Source organism: Rosa rugosa, chromosome 6 (assembly GCF_958449725.1).
Source record: "Rosa rugosa chromosome 6, drRosRugo1.1, whole genome shotgun sequence".
Taxonomy (NCBI): domain Eukaryota; kingdom Viridiplantae; phylum Streptophyta; class Magnoliopsida; order Rosales; family Rosaceae; genus Rosa; species Rosa rugosa.
Genome location: NC_084825.1, coordinates 41648128 through 41667520, shown reverse-complemented (window position 1 = coordinate 41667520; position 19393 = coordinate 41648128). Strand labels below are relative to the sequence as shown.

Below are 19393 nucleotides of genomic sequence, written 5' to 3'. Positions count from 1 at the left end.
TTGCTGTTCAGCGAGCGTCCCTTTAGATCTTAATGAGTTTAGAATGGCTTAGATAGGTTATCCGGTTTGTCCCGGGTTTTCTTATGTAAGTTTTGTTAGACTCTGGCCTGTTTCTTATGGCTTTGATATCAAATAACATCAAATCCTTTCAAAAAAATAATTAATAATAAATAAATACACTTATTTTCTAAAACCTAAATTTGTAAGAAAAACTAATTACATAACCAATTAATTAAATACAAATTCTGAACGACAGTATAACTCCCCACCCCACCCCTAATGTCAGTGAGATTTGAACCCGAGACCTCCATGGTACCTAACTAACAGGCTACGGCTCATCGACTACTTAATTTCTCATTGGATGACATTAATCTTCATTTTCTCCACCCAAATTTGAATTTATTACTATTTTTTAATCTTTTTTGTTGCCTATTTATCGTAATTCGTTATTCAATTCACAAAATTATTAGTGTTAACTTCATCAAAATCTTTACAATACCATTTATGAACACTGAAAGTAAAACTTTAAATCACGGAGAAAAATCAATCTCTTTTTCATTGCTCATAGCTGTTAACTTACTAATGTTTAACATGGATTGAAATAGACGAATAGTTAAATTGAAAGAAAAAATTAAAATAATGGAAGTAAATCAGATTCATTGAAACTTTAATATATTTTAGTTTCTTTATTAGTATACATTCAATGATAAATTTTCGTTAAAATTTTTTTTAATTGGATTATTTCATATAAGTTTGGAAAAAAAAAAAAGGGTTAGATAACAACTAAAATTAAAATGTAGAATGTAATGAACAAATAGGGTGAATAAAGAAAATGGTAGGATGACAATAGCCGCACCTTTGAATAATAGATAGGAAAGTCTGCGAAAACAAATGAAAAGGCATGAATAAAAAAAAAGGGAATATAGAAGATGATAAAAATGAAGAGAACAGAAATAAAAGAAAAGAAACTGAGATTCCTACGGAAGTAGGGATCATCCGATCATGTTCTAAGAAAGTAAGAAGTAAAAGGATGGTAACTAAACCAACTGCGCTGCTCTGTAATCACTGATTGTTTGAGATTTTTTAATAAATATATATTACATACACATGCCTACTATTGATAATAGAAAAATGAAGTGGATGGGATTACCATTATTTTTTACACCTAAACAAGACCTGAATAGCGACAATGACAGACAAGTAGATTTTCTTATTGGGGTTATTAAACACTAAAGCCAGCCTAATCACATTCAGACAGATTATCATACTTCAATAATCAATCAATATGGTACACAATGTTTCAAAGAATAATCAATCATCAGTATTAAAGTTCTGTTCCGGTTCCATCAAATGGCGGATAAAATTGGCAGCTGGTGCCATTTGCAAATTGTAATCACATTTTACCCATTTTTCATCTTCAGTATTAGGAGCTAAAACTCTACTTTGGGATTCCCTTGGTCAAATTTATCAACGGAGATTGCACATTGCAAGTGAGGACTGTGTGGTAGAGACCTCGGAACAAATTAAATTGGAAAATACATATAAGCAATTCAAATTCTGCACATTAGAAAGGAAATTTTATTGATGAAAAATTGTGATCTTTTTCGTGCCAAGTTTGTACATTATTCCCTTTATTAAAGGGAAGAAAATTTTTAGAATCAGATGGTAAGTAATGCAAAATCTTGCACCAACTGGTACCTCAACTATATTGCTGTCACAAAGTAGAAAATTGAATTTGAAGTGACAGCAACAGTTCTGCAAACCAAAAGATGGCACAACAAATGCGAATGTGCAGGGAATGGATATCCCTGGGAACAAAATATTGTGATTTTTGAAAGAGAGTCGCCATCATGGTTATTTCTGGGAAATCCCATAGCTTAAGTTAAGGCTTTATCTCACTTTGTCATTTACAAAAGAAGTCTTCGGATGTCACTGAAGTTTGATTGTAAAGCTGAGAGGAATGTACCTGCAAAATGGATTGGCATATATATCTCATAAGCATATAAAAATAAATTAGGAGCAAACAGTGGTGCTTATCAGCCCATTGACCTCTTTCTCTAGAGAAGTATCTCTTTGAACACTTAAATTGACCTTTTTTTCTCAAGTGCAATTTGGAATAAAGATTGTAGCATCATGTACCTCCAACTTTGCCATCAAAAACACGATGATCCGCCGATAACGTCAAGTTCATTTTTGTGACAACTGCTGGCCTTTCAATTCCTATGGGAAACAGATGTTCACTTTATTAGCCTACTCAATAAGAGCATGAATACTTAAAACTGTAAAGTTGAATAAGCAATATTTTACCATCACTTCCAATTACTGGTTCAACAACTTTGTTGCCTCTGCCTACAGCAAGGATACTGGCCTGAAGAAGTAAAGATAAATGTACATAAGATATCGAACTATCTACTCATTTTCAGAACCGAGATCCCATGCAAAAATAAGCAACATCCAGCATAGAACAGCTCAAACTTCCGTTCAAGATCAGTAATAAGAAAGTTTGTTGTAACTTGATCATTAACAAATTTGTTGTGCCATTTTCCAGTTCTCAGTATGTAACATTAATCAGAGTATGCAACAAAACAATTTACAAAAAGCAAGATAAGAAACCGAAAAATAACTAAAGATAATGATCTAATATATATATATATATATATATATATATATATATATATATAGAGAGAGAGAGAGAGAGAGAGAGAGAGAGAGAACCTGAGGTGGATTTATAATTGCACAGAAATGATCCACTGGAAACATCCCCAAGTTTGAAATGCTGAAAAAGAAATAGCGACATAGTTTGTACCTACTTACTTAACAAAAGAAACATGGGGAAAAGCAACTAAGATTAGAAATAAGTTCACCTGAAAGTCCCTCCTTGGAATTCACTTGGCTTAAGCTTTCCTGCCCGTGCCTTCTCAGCTAGTTCCTTGACCTGACAAACAAAGAGCATAAAATATATTGAACTACGGAAAAATAATAATACGACTATTTTTCAAATAAAATTTTTGAGAAAACATTAAAGGATGGCCTCCCTAGACCAAGTTTGGTTGTCAATGTCATACATAAGATGGGCATATCAAGCCAGTGAACATTATATTAACTTATGTACCATAACTGAGCACTGTCTTTATCAGAAAGATAAAAGGAAAATAAAAGGATGGAAGCAATTCACAAGAAACAACTAAAATTCCTAATACCTCTGAGGAGATTGCTGATATTGTTTTCTGATCCGCATTTTTCACAATTGGAGTCATCAGACCCTGTATCAAAACCCTATCTTGTCAATGGGTGCTGTAAAATACTTTCTTGAAAGCTAAAAACCAACCCCTTACCTTGTCGGTAGCGACAGCAATTGATATATCAACAGAATCACAAAGAATCGCTTCCCCCTTTTCAGCATCCCAGTAAGCTGTTGGGAAAGGAATGCAACTTATCAGAAGATTATTTGACAGGACCAGTTTGATTCCAAATGAATACACTTTTGTACAACAGCTATTTTTCTAGTAGCCCTCATGCCCACTCCCACCCCCAATAAATTCTACGGTCAGTAACAAATTTGTTTGAACCAGAATGACTGTTCAAATGTCATTACCATTTGCTTCCGGTACATTTCTCAGTGCAATAGCTACAGCTCTAATGACAATGTCATTCACTGAAACTTTAACATTATGCTGCTCTGCAATTCAGGAACCCACCAAAAGAAATAATTAGATCTGAACAATGCTGAAGGGCAAGAATAAGAAGTAAATTTTGAAGTGCTTCTTTATACCTTTAAGATCCTTTCTAAGAGAGAGAAGAGGATCCAGGATAACATCTGAAAGACAGCAGGAACAAATTTTAGATAAGGATTACGTTGTAGCAACAAGTGAAGGTTTCACCAAATAGTTACATGACCTGAGGATAAATACAAGTGTGGTATGTTTTGTTTTGATTCCAGCAACCTACTAGCTATCACCTGCAAAACAGATTGTGAACACTTCAACAACATCTAGAGCAAAACGACATATTAGCAATATTAATATCCCAGCCAAAATGTTTGAAGAATTAGACATTATGCATACAGCTTAAAAGAATATTGGAAAACCAATATACAGGATGATACAATTACATAAGACAGCCCAAGATCATCTCATTGTTTTGGCATGCACTAAGTTGCACTAGTTGGCAACTGTAAGCTATACAAATGATTTCAAAAATTTCATCATTTTGGCATCCACATGTAAAACGTCTAACATCCCTTGTAATTCATGTTGGTTTAAACATGGCTGGCTTTTAGATGTTTTGCACCTAATTCTATAGTTTGATAAGTAGTCATCAATTAGACAGATCCACGAGGCTAGACAAATTAGTTCAAAACTCAAAGGAAAAACCTTATTTCCCAAACCTACTAATCCTGTCAATGAAACCTACCTTGCGAATTTGACTGTTGGGAAACTCTTCAAAATCTGTCTCCTGTAAAGACCTTGACTCTGGTGATGCTGGAGCTATCTTTATATGTGCTTGAGAAGATGAAGGTGCCTTCTCTTTAGATGATGAATCTTTTGAAGATCCAGTTCCTGACTTGATTGCCGCTAAAACATCCCCTTTCAGTAGCGTACCATGAGCACCTGATGCCCTCAATGATGATGTATCCAATCCGTGTTCTAGAATTAGATTCTTAGCTGCTGGACTGATCCTTTTGACACTGGTTGTTTTAACTGCTCCACTTTCATGTTTAGTATCATGATGAATTGGTTTTTCCTTTTTGACACTTGAACCAACACTGACACCATTCTTTACAGTTTCCAAATCAGCTGCATCCTCAACCTTGCCAAACAACAAGAATTAGCATTCTTGTAAATTAGTGTTGTTATATGTCTTAAGACACCAAAAATGTGTTTGACATCATGAAATCAGTAGTATATTTCATCAGTTAACTGGATGAAATAACTAAACTAGTTCGCTACTTAATTAATTGACTGATTTGAAGAAGCTCTTCATATTATAAGGGCTTTAGACACAAAAACTTCCTCAAGGATGAGTAAAAGGCAGATTATACAGTCCTACAAGATTTTTGCACTTACTGTTACTGCAATTGGTTGGCCAACAGCCACATCCTTTGAACCTTCAGCTGCTAGTATTTTAGCCAAGTATCTACAACCAGAATCCATTAAAATAAATTATCAAGATTACCTGGAAACAGTTATTCATTAAAAACTATGTATGCACTTTTTCTCAACTATTTACCAAAGCATAAAAGAAGAATGATTGTAAGAAAATAATTGAAAGGAGTAGAACCAGGATTTTTAAAGCTGCAAATGATCCCAAAACAACCAAGGGGAAAACATAGCAATAGACCAGTTGATATGTTTAACCAGCAGTAATTACCTAAATTATAGGCAAAATAAGTAGCTGACTATATGGTGTAATTTAACTGTATACCTTCCTAGTCTTCCACTCAAAGTACTCTTTAAATTTCCTTTGCCTCTAGTATTCTTAAAAGCTATCTAGAACGAAAATAAAAGTCAACATTCCTCATGTTCTCTTGGTTAAAATTTTAGAGTTACTTTTCCAACAACTCAACATGGTTTATAAAACAATGATTCCTAAATTCTATTTATCATGTTGAACACATGGTACATGCTAATCAGACATTTCATCCACACAGCCACGGTTACAAACTTTTAGTACATGTCAACTGCATAAAAAAATGTACTACTATCAAATTCTTCAATTGCGATCTACATAACAACCAAATAGATAATGCACTAAAAACACGGTGGCACTAACATAACCCAAAGTTCATGTGCTCTACAACAGAAAACTCAGCATGAGTAAAGATTGTATATGTTACCCCTCTTCAAGGCATTCAAATTCAAGGGTGGCTTTGTCCGTCTCTATCTCACATAACACATCACCAACTTCTATCTGTTAATATATATTCAAGAAAATAAGTCATTTTCATTGGTTAACAAATATAACATATTCAGTTCAAAAATGTGCTGCTTGGCAATCAAAATTTTACATTAAATATAACTAACCTTATCTCCTTCTTTCTTTCTCCACACAGCAATGTTTCCTTGGCTCTGAACAGGAACACATGAAAAGCAACCATAAGCTCTACATGATAGAATTCAGCCTGATAATCTTGGCACAAAGTACAAATGAAGCTTCCTTACCATTGTTGGAGACAAAGCTGGCATTTCAACAACAATGTGAGGAGGAAGGTCTGCTGTGTTTATCCCCACAGAACTTGTATCTTGTGCCTCATCTTTCTGATGTTGTGGTATGTCCTCTTTCACCTCAGATCCACCCACAATATTAGCAGGGATGTTTTGGATTTCGTCTTTATCCTCGACCTTGTGAATGCAAAAAATTTAGTGTCTACAATAACTAATTGCTTGAGTAGTAATCAAAGTAATTCTTAATAATAAAAAATAAGAAATAAAAAAAAATTAAAATCTGAATGATACGGACTAGCAGTACAAAAGATATGAAGCATTATGAAGAAGTAATAATTATCAAATAGCGAAGAAGTGAACTTGGCACTAAATTGGCTTTTTAGATAACATAACTATTTTCTCTTAACTTCAGCTTATGTGTGTTTTTGTGTGCATGGGTGAGTGATACGCCAGTAAGCACAGGTCTTCATGAATAAGAGAAATAAGGCAATCAAGGATAAAGATTATTAGTGGCTACCGTTACTGCAATAGGTTGTCCCACAGGCACATCCTTTGAACCTTCAGGTACCAGTATCTTGGCTAGAAACCTGCAAGAGAAAGTATAAATAAATATAAAATATATACTAAGATAGTGTAATAGGGATTATAAAATTTGTCAGAATCACATGATTTCAAATGGTTCTTTTTCCTCTTTACAATCCTCTCTGACGATAATAATAATGAAATACAAATACCGACATCAGGGATGAAAAATACTAATAATGGTAATATCAATAATGAATTGATGATAATTAAAACAAAGAAAAAGATAAACACTTCAATTGTCTGAGACTAAGTCAAACTATCTGAACAGCAGATTTGAACCAGATAAAGTATACCATGCATTATTTCCTAACCAAATCGAACATATTATTATGCAATGATACAAAAAGAATAAGACTTACCCTTCTTCAAGACTTTCAAATTCAAGAGTAGCTTTGTCAGTTTCAATTTCACATAGTACATCACCCACTTCAATCTGTTAGATTTAACCAGCAGTCAGAAAACGGAATTTACTGATGAAACGAACAGTCTTATTCAAAAAAAAAAAAAAAAAATATATATATATATATATATATATATATTGTCATTATCTTTATCCTAAGAAAGATAGGATATGTCTTCTGTATGTATATAGCAGCTCACATGAAACCTAGAACCTCAGTTTATGAACGTTTTGCATAACTAACCTTATCTCCCTCTTTCTTCCTCCATTTAGCAATGTTACCTTGACTCTACCAAGTAAAATGGTATGTCAGTAATAAACATGAGAGAGACATTAAACTACTAATTAAGATGTTAAGAAGTAAAGCTATTCCCTGCTGAGGCTTACCATTGTAGGAGACAAAGCAGGCATATCAAGGACAGCATACAAAGGATCTGAAATAACAATCAACGTGGTCAAAATGGAGTTAACTACACTACTAAGAACCCAAACGCCTTAAGTTTATAATAAAAGAGATCTGTAACTAAATGGTAAAGCCATACCGGCAGTTGAGTAATGCTTGACACCCGTCCAAGGCTGAAAATGATAACAGCATCAGCATTTTATTATACATGGATAGGTATTTACTATCTACTAATAGACATTTCAAACACTAACCTTGAGGTATGAAAATTTATACTGGACTCCAGTGAGCATGGACAAAGATGCAGGCCTGATCCATTTCATTGTCAGTAAAAATGCCAGCACACACAAACACAGAGGATAAAGTACTACCGAAGCAAGCTATAACCCAACCCAACTAGACCTAGCTTGAATAAGTACTACTTCGGTGTACGAGAAACACGAGGAAAAATAGCATATGTTTAGACGAATCAGGAAGGATCTATGATGCCATTGTTGATTCCAGGATTTTAAGTTTTAACCAACAATGCTAACATGCAACCCCGAAACTCCTAATATGGTAGTGGAGACAACAATAATCAAAATAACCCTCCTATGGTTGTTAAATGATAAACCACTATTCCTCAAATAAATGACAAAAACTAAATGCAGTATGAACAATTATCATGGTAACAAAGTAACCAGAACTCAATTTCGCAAGTGAAAAGTCGACAACTACATACCTTAAAAGAGCACTATCACCTCCCACAGTCAAATTCTGCACACTGGAACTTCTGCATCATCAAGCAAGAACAGAAATCACATCGCAAAACCACCAAAAACCCATTACTATATCATGAACAGTGAACACACATTTCACTATTTACTCCCAAACAAAAAACTCCCACATACCAATCCTCAATCCACAATCCCAAACCATGCTCTCTTAGCTCAAAGAACCAAGCTTTACAAAACCAAAGCCACTCTAACACACACCCGCCAATACCCAACACCCCAAAACCCAAAATTCTCATCATCCCAAGCTCAATTCAATCAAATATCCACTAACCCAGAACACCAAAATCAGTAACGCAATCAAAGACCATTCCTTTAAAGTTGATCAAATGAGCAAATGGAATCGAGAACCATACCGAGTGAGTGATCTGGTGGACGAGGAGAGAAGGCGAGCTCGGAAAAGAGAAGGGGCGCGTGAGATCACAGGGTGTCGAAGCCGTGAGAGCGCCATGTTTATTTTTCTCTATACACACAGAAAGAAAAAGAAAGGCTTTTTCTCTCTTCTTTTCCTCTTTGTATTCTTTTGGCTCAATCAAACAGAAAGGTGCATATTTGTGATTGAATTAACTCTCTGTGTTTATTTTTGGTGGGCTGCGCTAGTTTGACCCAAGAAACCAACCAAAATATAATTAAGGAAGGTCAGATTCGCAAGTGTTGGCGAGCTCCTAGTACGCCTTCTTTCGACGACTCACTTCTCTACCTAACCTTGTGTCTTTACACTCGTATATTTTTAGTGTTGCACATTGCCAACTATGTTGTTCTGATATTTGAATAATAACGTGTTGTGAACTTGTGATAGTAACCTATCTCTGTGTCACATGTGTGTATACATGTAGGTTTTGCCTCTATTGTGTAAATTTGTGTCGTTAAGGAGATACTTATACGGAGGATTGGTATTTTGTTCGACTCTCAAAGTCTCGATCTTATAAGTTGTGTTTTGATTGTTGATTTTATCTTAGGGAGGAGACCTTAATTTCAACTATTTCTCCGTTATTGCCTTAAAATCTAAAGGATTGGATAGTGGAGAGGGTAAAGACCTAATGCGGTGTGGTGGTTGTTGGGTGAGGTGATGTTTAGTATGCAAAGGTTGTAAGCCTCGAGGTTAAATATTGGCATTCAAGATCTGCTAAGAGTGGACTCTAGGTTGATCATTGCTTGGCTCAATCAGGCTGTAATCAAGAATTGTTGCTTCATGGCAAATGTGGAGGATCCGATTACAGAAAAACAAAATATTAGAGAAAGATTTCATTTTGGGTAAAAAAAAAAAAAAATCCATCATTATATTCTCAAAGCAGATTTTGGATGCTCTCCAACATTTTTTTTTAATTTAAAATCTAAAAAATTTGCGAAAATTTATAATTTTCACAGTATGTAGCTCTTTTTCTAATCTCCAAATAAGTAATATGTGGATGGATGAATGATTTTTAATAGTTGACACTTTAACCTACTTTAATCTTTCTTATGTATAGTTGTAATCATAATGCTTTGCAGTTACCTGTATCTTGGAGAAAGCAAGCCCCTGTTGGATCAATCTTTAGATTGTTGACAGTTTGACAAGTTGAATGCTTAATTCTCGAGTCCTGGCCTTGTGCTCTCCAACATTTACATCCATTAATCTTTCTTCACTTGCAACAGTCTCTGCTTGAAGATGGATTCTTTGAGAAAGAACCTCAGACGCATTGATCCCTACAAATATAATGGTAGGACCGGAACGTTGAAGTCTGATTTCTCAGGAGCCCAAGTATGAAATACCCAATTAAATTAAGTAACAGTAACTATGAAATATTATTGAAGGTGCAACATATACATACCTTTTCAATCTTCAGGGTTCTTCTTGGTGTATCTAAACATTGATGGTTGGGATGTGAGAAATCTTGGCCCACTGCTCACCTATTCCTTGTTTGTATAGTTTCTGGAGAATTCTAGATCGGCTGATGTGCAATTTCTGAAGTGGTGTCTTCCACAAGAATTCCGGCAGTGCTTTTAGCATATCGCACCTAAAAATTGTCAACTCAGAAAGGCATGGCATTATTATTGCCATCTTGTCAGAATCCTCCTTCACTCCTTCCCACTCTTTCCAGTCATACATGTTATTGAAGGTGAGTTGCTTCAATTTCGGGAATGACGTTTGCATCCTCCAACTAGTTTCTGATTGATCATGATGATGTATTCCCAAAAACTCAACTCCTACCTTACTCACATACATGTCCTTAATATTCAATGATTCAAGGGATGCCAGATTTCCTAAAGAAGGCAAAAAGTAACAAAATGAAACCTTAAGCAGTCTCAAGCTGTGTAAAGACGACCACCAATCGGTCGACAAGATACATCTATCAATACTCAAAGATTCCAAACTTGAACGTGGTTGTAGGGCCTTCAGATCCCATTGCCCATCGAAGCCAACAGCTAGGACCAAATGAAGGAGGTTTGCCTTATTAGCAATGACCGCTGCATCTCCCTCTCCCACTTTCTCTCCTCCCATATATGTAATAGTAAGACGTCCTTGAAGCTCGTTCAAGTTTTTCAGATGTTCCAACTTGTTTCCTTCATCACCAGCTTGGACATAAAACTGATCTAACGTTTGCAGATTTGTTAGTCTCTCTATACCCTTTAGCTTTAGCTTGTCACAGTCGCGGACACAAAGATGCCTCAAGTTAATTAGCCTTCCCAAATCTACTCTCTTGAGGCGATAACTATTAACAAGTCGCAAGGTTTGCAGATTGCATAAGCTACCCATGGTGTCCGGTAATTCCTCCAACCTCCAGTTTTCCGATAAATCAAGATACCTCAAATGGATCAATCCACTTATCTCCTTTGGAATTGCCTCAATCCCAGTTCTCAACCAAGTTAATGTCCTAACGTATTTCAACTGCACAATCTCTCTTTGACCAATGGAAAAATCAGAACCATGACTATAATCCAAAACAACGAGGGTACGCAAATTTTCACAGCTGCGAAAATTATCCAAAATGTCGGAATGATCGAAATTGATTAGAGTCAAATGACGAATCTTTTCGTTCAAATGACGAACCTCTTCATTTACACTCGGGAGGAAAGGTTGCCCAACATTCACAATCAAAAATTCATTTTTCGTCATGAACAACATAAAGTCATGTATAATATCATGTATTTTACACTTTGTTTTCCCATATTCATCCACCTCAACTTCTTGGAAAAAAGATCGCATTTCTAATTTATCAAAATACTTTTGACCAAGTCTTTTCATTTCTTTGCTTCCTTCCACATTCAAATAATTTTGCGACATCCACAACTCAACCAAGTTATCCCTATCATACACATAATCTTTTGGAAAGATAACACAATACAAAAGACAATTTCTGATTTCTTGGGTCAAATCATTATAACTCAATAATAGTGGTCGAAAAACTTGTTTTTCAATATCTTCAAGCTCCCACAACTTACTATTTAAAACATCTTCCCACTCTTTAAATGTTTTTTTCTCGCGCATGAGGCTACCTAACGTCTTTGCAGCAAGAGGCAAACCATCGCACTTTTTCACAATTTTTTCACCAACATCTTGTAACATTTTAGACTCACCACCTATGTCTATGCCCGCATTGTAATAAAACAATGACGAACAAAATTCTTCACTCAATTGCTTAATATGGATCACATGAACAGTTGCTTTCATCAGAGTAGCAACTTCCTCATTTCGAGTAGTCACTAGTACTCTACTACCCATAGCACCATCACGAAAAGGTTTAACTAATTCTTCCCATTGAGTGTGGTCTGGGTTCCACACATCATCTAAGACAAGTAGAAACTTTTTTCCTTGAATCAATGTATGTATACATTGCATCAAAATTTGCAAGCTATTTGAAGTTTTTGAGGTATTATCTTTGTCTAGACCTTCGACAATAGCTCTAGCAATCTTGACCTCATTAAAAGGGTCTGACACACAAACCCATATTCTCTTATCAAAATGGGCTTTCACTTTTTCGTCATTATAGACGAGTTGGGAAAGAGTTGTTTTCCCCATTCCCCCCATCCCTACAATAGGGATGATAAGAGGGACCTCACAATCTTGACTACTCTCACTTAGCAACTTGCTTAGTATAATGTTATTTTCCTTTTCTCGACCAAATATCTTATCACTGGGAAAACATGTAGTTTCTTGTCGAGGTATTTTAGGGCCTCTTGTTGTGTTGTTTTGAAAGTTAAATCTATGTTTTTCCTTATCAATCAAAGCTAATTTTTCATCTAGCTTTTTTATCCTCACAGCAATATCACGACGATTATTCAACCGACTGACTTGGCCAAATCTAAAGCAAGATGAAAAAGAGGGGCAACATACCTTCTTCACATTTTCACCCTCCATTTTTTGCTTTAGGACTTGGGTGCTCCACTCATCCAACACATTATCCATCTCGTGGGAAACTTCTTTCAGTTCATTCAGCCAATGTCCAACGTCGGCCTCCACTGCTTGTCTCGCCTCTGCGTTCTTGAGCACAGCTTGAATTGCTTTGAGATTGCGGGTAAGCGTTGTGACTGCTTCCTCAACTCCAGTGACCATTTTTAACTCTCCTAGGAACTTATCCATGGTGATAGTAGCCAAACGTTCTAGGAGAACGCTAACTAGTGCTTCAGCCATGTTCTTAAAGTAGGCTTTGAAAGCAATAGAGAATGAAAACCGAAAAGAGAGAAATGTAGAATAGTGGGTGTGCTATCGTCTTTGTTCCCCCCACTATATATAGTAGCTTAATTGATTGTCTCAGCTGTTAATTGATACCCACTCCAGTTTAAATTAGTCATGAAACATGACTTAGTGGACAAGGCAAAGATGATACAAAACCTCTCTCACGAAGATGCCCACATAAATTAGGCATCAAGTAATTGAAAAGAGAAGACGGTATGGAATTCGTTAGTAATTAATTAATGTTTGTTCGGTTAGATCCCAGCCGTGCATATTTGGATAATTTGTTTTTTTTGGGGGGGGGGGGGGGGATCAATTAATATAAGCAAATTAATGGGCCAGTTGATGCGTTGCGTTTAGGTCTCAGAAAGTAAGCCTAACGTTCGGAATCCTTTCTTTGGATTCAAATTTGCTCACCACTTTTATTTTGTGGTGATATCACCACCCTATTAAAACTTGCCACGTCATATAGAATTAAATGAATACTTAATTTTTTTTTTTAATAAAGTATTGGTGGTGAGCAAATTTTTTTTTTGCGAATGGGTGGTGAGTAAATTTGAATCCCCTTTCTTTGTTGAAAAAAATAAAATTAAAATAAAACCAGTATAATCAAGAATTTAGACATTAAAAGTTACGAATTAAATGTTGACTTTTATTGAATTTTTGGATAAATGACTAACATGGCTGTCTACAAATCCAACCATTAATGAAATTACATAATATAAAAAAGAGATACGGTGCTTAAATCCCGTATTTCACCCCAACTAATTAGAAACATTATACAATAGGGGAAAAAATCAGCTTCAATGAGCTCTATCAACCATGGAGGCCCATTGTCAGTAATATACTCATTTCATTTGTTGAACAGAGGAAAGTAAGACATGTTTAGCTGGGCTCCTAACAAAAATTGGCTTGCATTCCTTACATCCCACAAGTTGATTTGTCAGGGCAATGCACTCATCGCCGAGTATGCAAATGTACAAGTTATAGTTTGTAATATTGACAGGCCTGCTCACTTGCAGGATTACTTTCCAGGGTCAAAAAGGGACAAACCAGTATCAGCTTTATAATTTTGTGGGCTTGAGACACTTTGCCTCGTTGGAGTAGATGAGGGCTTGAGCCTCTGTGGCCTAGTAGGGTAAATGAGGGCTTGAGCCATTGTGGCCCGAAGGAGTAGATGAGGGCTTGAGCCTCTATAGCCCGATTGAGTCATCAATGAATGCGGACTAGAGCGAGAGCTGACCGCAAACAATAGAGAAGCTTCCTCGGAATGTTGACTCAGAAGTTTGACCATCGGCTCGAAGAGGTGGGGGGGGGGGGTGTACCTATAGAAAACCTTCTGATGCCTAAGTCAGTACGTTTCTTAGTTGAGTGGAATATAAAGAGTCAGAATGGGATGGTTTACCTTGACGTCGGGCTGCCTTTATATAGGTGATGACTTACTTGGGGAACAAGCCGCCATTATTCCCACCTTTATGGCTGCGATTACTTACTTATGACGATGATTAATGCTGCATTAACGACGGTTAATCATGACACATTTACGACCGTCATTCATCACGCGTTCATAGTCATAATCATTGAGCGTAGTTATTATCGTAGTTAAAGCCGTAATAACCGCCGCTTTTATGACTGACATTTATCGCTATACTAACTGCGGAGTTAATTGCCTTAATTGTAGGTCTAGTGGTTGTTGACCAGTCCCACAATACCCCCAAATTTTCTCCTTGGGAATTCATCCCAAGAGAAAATTTTCAAAGCTCAAATTTCCTTTCTAGGCTCCACATCTTTAAATTTCTCTTTGGGTACCCTTCTTTGAATTTCATTTAGGCCTTCCTCGCGTTAAAAGTGTAGATGTGCTCCTATAAGAAGATCCTCGTTCCTTGTTCAGAGTCTGCATCTCATCTCGTCGATGCGCTCAAACCAGGACTCAGATCTGCCTCTGTCTTGCAGCCAATCCCGTGCCGGGTCTTCGCGTCTCGAACTCATCTGCTCGTGGCGTCTCCAGCGACGTGTCGTGCCCCCAATGCCTCGACCACCGCGCCGGAGCCTAGCTTCCTGTCTAACCTGTGCATAGTGCCCCCAGCGCAGCTCAAATCAGATGCCGAGCCTAAGGCACCCTGCTGTGAAACTCTCTCTCTTCTCCCTGTGTTTTTTTTTTTTGCTTGTGACGCCGTCACCGAGTACTGCCAATGCATGATATTGAATTTTCCTGGGATAGATGAGTCTCTCCTGCCATACTTCTCAACCGCTTAATCCCTTGAATGTTTGGTTTCTTTAGCCATGATTGTTAGTTCTGACGTCCATGACACTCATCCTGACGACGGCGATGCTAATCTCGATGGTAACGCCGGCCCTAACACCTATCTTGATGACGGTGACGCCAGCCCCAACATCGGTAATGCCTTTTTCGATGACTGCGTCGTCGGTGACATGACGCTCATCCTGACGACGACAATGTTAATCTTGATGGTAACGCAGGCCCTAACGTTGGTGATGCCTTTCTCGATGACGGCGACGCCAGCCCCGACGTCGGTCACGCCTTTCCTGATGATGGCGTCGTCAGCCCCGATGTTGGTGACGCCCTCCTTAATGACCGTGACGTCGACTCCGACGTCGGTGATGACTTTCACTATGATGACAACGCCGGCCCCGACGTTGGTGACGCCTTTCTTAATGACCACGACGTCGGTGACGCCCTTCTTGATACGGCGACGCCTGCTTCGACGTTGATGACGCCAGCCTCGATGACTGTCATCGGTGTTTCCATGGCTGCGACGTATATTTCACTTCCCTACATGCCCCCTTGTTTTTCTTTTCTGTGGGCGTAGACGCTCAGAAAGAAAAACAAAATAAAAACATAATGCATTGGGGAATTTGGAATTGATAGCTAGAGTTTTGGGTGATAAACCGACCATCAGGTAGTCTTTAAACAAAAACAATGTATCGAAGAATTCGAAACCATATCGTATAGGACGATCCTCCTTCAGTAGAAAACATCTTATAGGGCTTTGAGGCGGTGGACTCTCATGGGATTACCCTCATGCCCTGAGTGGTTCAGATCCATTATCGATCTCAGAACTTGCCTTGCTTTATCTCCTTGTCCCACCCACGCGTCCAGCAAGGGTGAAGTATACCAGCCCACCCTGCCGCCGGCGAGGGTGTGGTCCTTCATCCCACCTCGCTGGCGGTGAGGGTGAGGTATACCAGCCCACCCCCGCCATCAGCGAGGGTGTGGTCCTTCATCCCACCTCGCCGGCTGTGAGGGTGAGGTATACCAGCCCACCTCCCTGCCGGCGAGGGTGTGGTCCTTGGTGAGGTATACTAGCCCACCCCCGCCGCTGGCGAGGGTGTGGTCCATCATCCCCCCCCCCCCCCGGGGCGGCAACGAGGGTGAGGCCTAGGAGGTCGCGCAAGTTAAGTGAATAATATCTTAGTCACTCGGGCCAACGGCCTCAATTGCATTTCGAGATTAATTGTAAACGAAAATCACAGGAGTAATTGCTAAATACTGGTATGTGTGACCGGGGTTGATGCCCATTTGCTAATTTGAAGAGAGACTTACCGACGCCCCCTCAAATTTCATCTGCGAGCTCTCAAGGACCGGCTCGCTTGCATTCATCGATCACTTTCTTCATCTTATTGTGTTATGACTCAGTGCATGCTTTCTTGAACTGGCCTGTACTGGCTCATCCAGTTATTCTTCTATTCAGTGTGTCGCCTGCTCCCTTGACGAGAGGTCCGCCGAAGCCTTTGTTGGTGGCGCCTCTGGCGCCCGCATTTATTACTCCATTGGTTTGGCAAGTGTCGCCACTGCCTTTGCTACTACCTCAACCTTTGCATCTCGTCGATCAGAGGCAAGTTCGGATCTCTGATTAGGTTTGCGGCAAATCTGTTTGGGGGTTGGATTTCGTCACTGCCAGTCCTCAGTGACAGAAATGGGCTCCTTGAGATGCAGCTCCCGCCATCACTTTTTAGGGAAAAGTGTTTCCCACAGATGGTGCCACTTGTTGGTGACAAAAAATTCTCTAGAGGATTTTGACTCACCAATTAATGTGGACTGGAGTGGGAGCTTGGGAACAATCGAGAAGCTTCCTCGGACTGTTGACTCGGAAGTTTGACCGTCGGCTCGAAGAGGTGGGGAGTACTTGTAGAAAACTCTCTGATGCCTAAGTCAGTACGTTTCTTAGTTGAGTGGAATAGAAAGAGTCAGAATGGGATGGTTTACCTTGACGTCGGGCTGCCTTTATATAGGTGATGACTTACTTGGGGAACAAGCCGCCATTATTCCCGCCTTTATGGCTGCAATTACTTACTTACTTATGACAATGATTAATGATGCATTAACGGGGGTTAATCATGACACATTTACGACGGTCATTCATCGCGCATTCATAGTCGTAATCATTGCGCGTAGTTATTATCGTAGTTAAAGCCGTAATAACCGCCGCTTTTATGACCGATATTTATCGCCATACTAACTGCGGAGTTAATTGCCTTAATTGCAGGTCTAGTCCTAGTTGACCACTTCCACTACGCTAGTGCATGTGAGACACATGGCGGCACCCCGTTGGGGTTTCTTCTTCCTCTTTCATTGCATGTTTTGGAAGTTAAAAAAAGGTAGAGGTGAAGCCAACGCCACCAAAATTACCCTTTTTGGTGGTGGTTGACCTGCTAGACACACCGTCGGTGAACTGAATAATTTTCCTTGCATGGTACTATTTAAGATTATGTAAGTTTTTTTTTTTTTTTTTTTTTTTTGGTACGAATCAAATAAAGGGCTTTGGGTCAAGACACACTAAAAAAAATGTCAACGAAAATTGCCAGGCTTTCACTATCATGCCTTATTACACAGTGGCGTAATCAAAATTTGAAATAAGAAGGGTCAATTTCAAATTTTAAGTTAGGGTTTACATTTAAGTGAAAAATTTATACTTTTTTTTTTAATCAAGACGACTTTCATTCAACGCAAGCCAGAATGGCACGGATACATACCTTCCCTTACCATCTATGGGCAAGTTTAGGACGTGGCATGCTAGCACCACTCATTAGACAATCAGTGCTCATAAATGAAAGCAAGCTTATAACTATGAAAAAACTAGAACACAGTACATAGGCATATAGTTCAACAAAAAACTAAAATCTCTCCTTGCCATCCAAGTTAAGGCTAGGAGATTTGACTGGTTCCAGCCTCCTGGATCCCAAATTCGAAACCCCATAGATCCAGATCCCAAAACTTTGAGCTTCAAATCCGGATTAAGCTTTTGCACGCAAATTTGTTTGGGCACCCAAAAGGAATTGGACACCCTAACATAATTGGGCCTCCAAAGTGATTTGGGCCACACGGCTGATCTGGGCACCCAACCAAATTTGGGCACCCCTAGCCTCCACCGGCTGCAACATCGATCCCTGCCTTCAACTTCGCCGGCTCCGAGTTTGATTGAGACACAGAAGGATCAATCACTGCATATATAAATCCACTCGCTGCCTCAGCCATTGAATGGGAGTGAAAAATTTAGGATTAAATACTTGTTACTCCTCATACTTTTCCCTGAAAAACAGTTTGGTCCCTCGCCTTTTAAATTAAACTGAATAGTCCTTATTCTCTCAAATTCTCATATAACAAGTCCAAAATGATCCAAAATGACTATAATGCCCCTAATTTTCTATTTTTATTATTATTTTTATTATTTTCTCTATTTTTTTAATTTTTCTCCCCTTTTTTTTATATTTTCTCTCTCCATCCCTCTCTCCTGGCCGCACAGTCTCTCTCTCTCCCTCGACCTCTCTTCTTCTTCTTCTTCTCTTCCTCTGCAACCACCGGAGAACCTCGACCTCTCTTCTTCTTCTCTTCTTCTCTTCCTCTCTTCTTCTTCTCTTCCTCTGCAACCACCGGAGAACACCTTCCTCTACACGTAATTTAGCTACACTTCCTTAATAAACATTTAATCCTTAATATAATTTAGCTACACGTAATTTACCTTCCTCTCTTCTTCTTCTCTTCCTCTGCCATCACCGGAGACCACCACTTCCAGCCACCATCTCACCAAAAACCTAAACTCTCTCTTCTTCTTCCCTCTGCAACCACCGGAGAACACCATCTTCGACCACCATTTCATCACCATCCAAAATTAAACAACACAATTAGGGATTCAATTTCTCGTCAACCCAGAAGCTCCAATAAAAGGAAAAACATGAAGATTACCTAATAGAGGCGGTCTGAAGCTCCAACAGCCATGATCGGCGGAGCTATCTTCTCCCACGCACCAGCGGCGGCGCGTGAAGCGTGTGCGGCGGCTTTGGTCAGAATCGGAGGTCAGGAGTTTGGGGTTTCGAAAGATAGTGCAGCTCCGACTTCGTTTATGGAGGTGTTGAAGCTCGATTCGAGCTGGAGACTAGAAATCGAAGGCATGC

General features: G+C 38.6%; 2 protein-coding genes across 2 annotated transcripts; both read right to left on the bottom strand.

Moving 5' to 3' along the window:
• Positions 1-1555: 1555 nt before the first annotated feature.
• Positions 1556-8914, bottom strand: LOC133715009 (dihydrolipoyllysine-residue acetyltransferase component 1 of pyruvate dehydrogenase complex, mitochondrial). The gene is made up of 23 exons (XM_062141312.1): positions 8682-8914; positions 8274-8324; positions 7807-7861; positions 7692-7725; positions 7537-7583; positions 7394-7438; positions 7109-7182; positions 6682-6751; positions 6162-6341; positions 6024-6068; positions 5837-5910; positions 5067-5136; positions 4414-4809; positions 3898-3958; positions 3773-3817; positions 3596-3679; positions 3336-3412; positions 3201-3263; positions 2865-2935; positions 2716-2776; positions 2308-2368; positions 2140-2220; positions 1556-1966 (listed from the first exon to the last, which is right to left on the bottom strand). Exons 1-23 carry the CDS (start codon positions 8774-8776, stop codon positions 1908-1910), a joined length of 1899 nt encoding a protein of 632 aa, XP_061997296.1. The 5' UTR covers positions 8777-8914; the 3' UTR covers positions 1556-1907.
• Positions 8915-9049: 135 nt separating this feature from the next.
• On the bottom strand, positions 9050-12997 carry LOC133715008 (putative disease resistance protein RGA3). The gene is made up of 2 exons (XM_062141311.1): positions 10137-12997; positions 9050-10011 (listed from the first exon to the last, which is right to left on the bottom strand). Exon 1 carries the CDS (start codon positions 12935-12937, stop codon positions 10169-10171), a length of 2769 nt encoding a protein of 922 aa, XP_061997295.1. The 5' UTR covers positions 12938-12997; the 3' UTR covers positions 9050-10011; positions 10137-10168.
• Positions 12998-19393: the final 6396 nt, after the last annotated feature.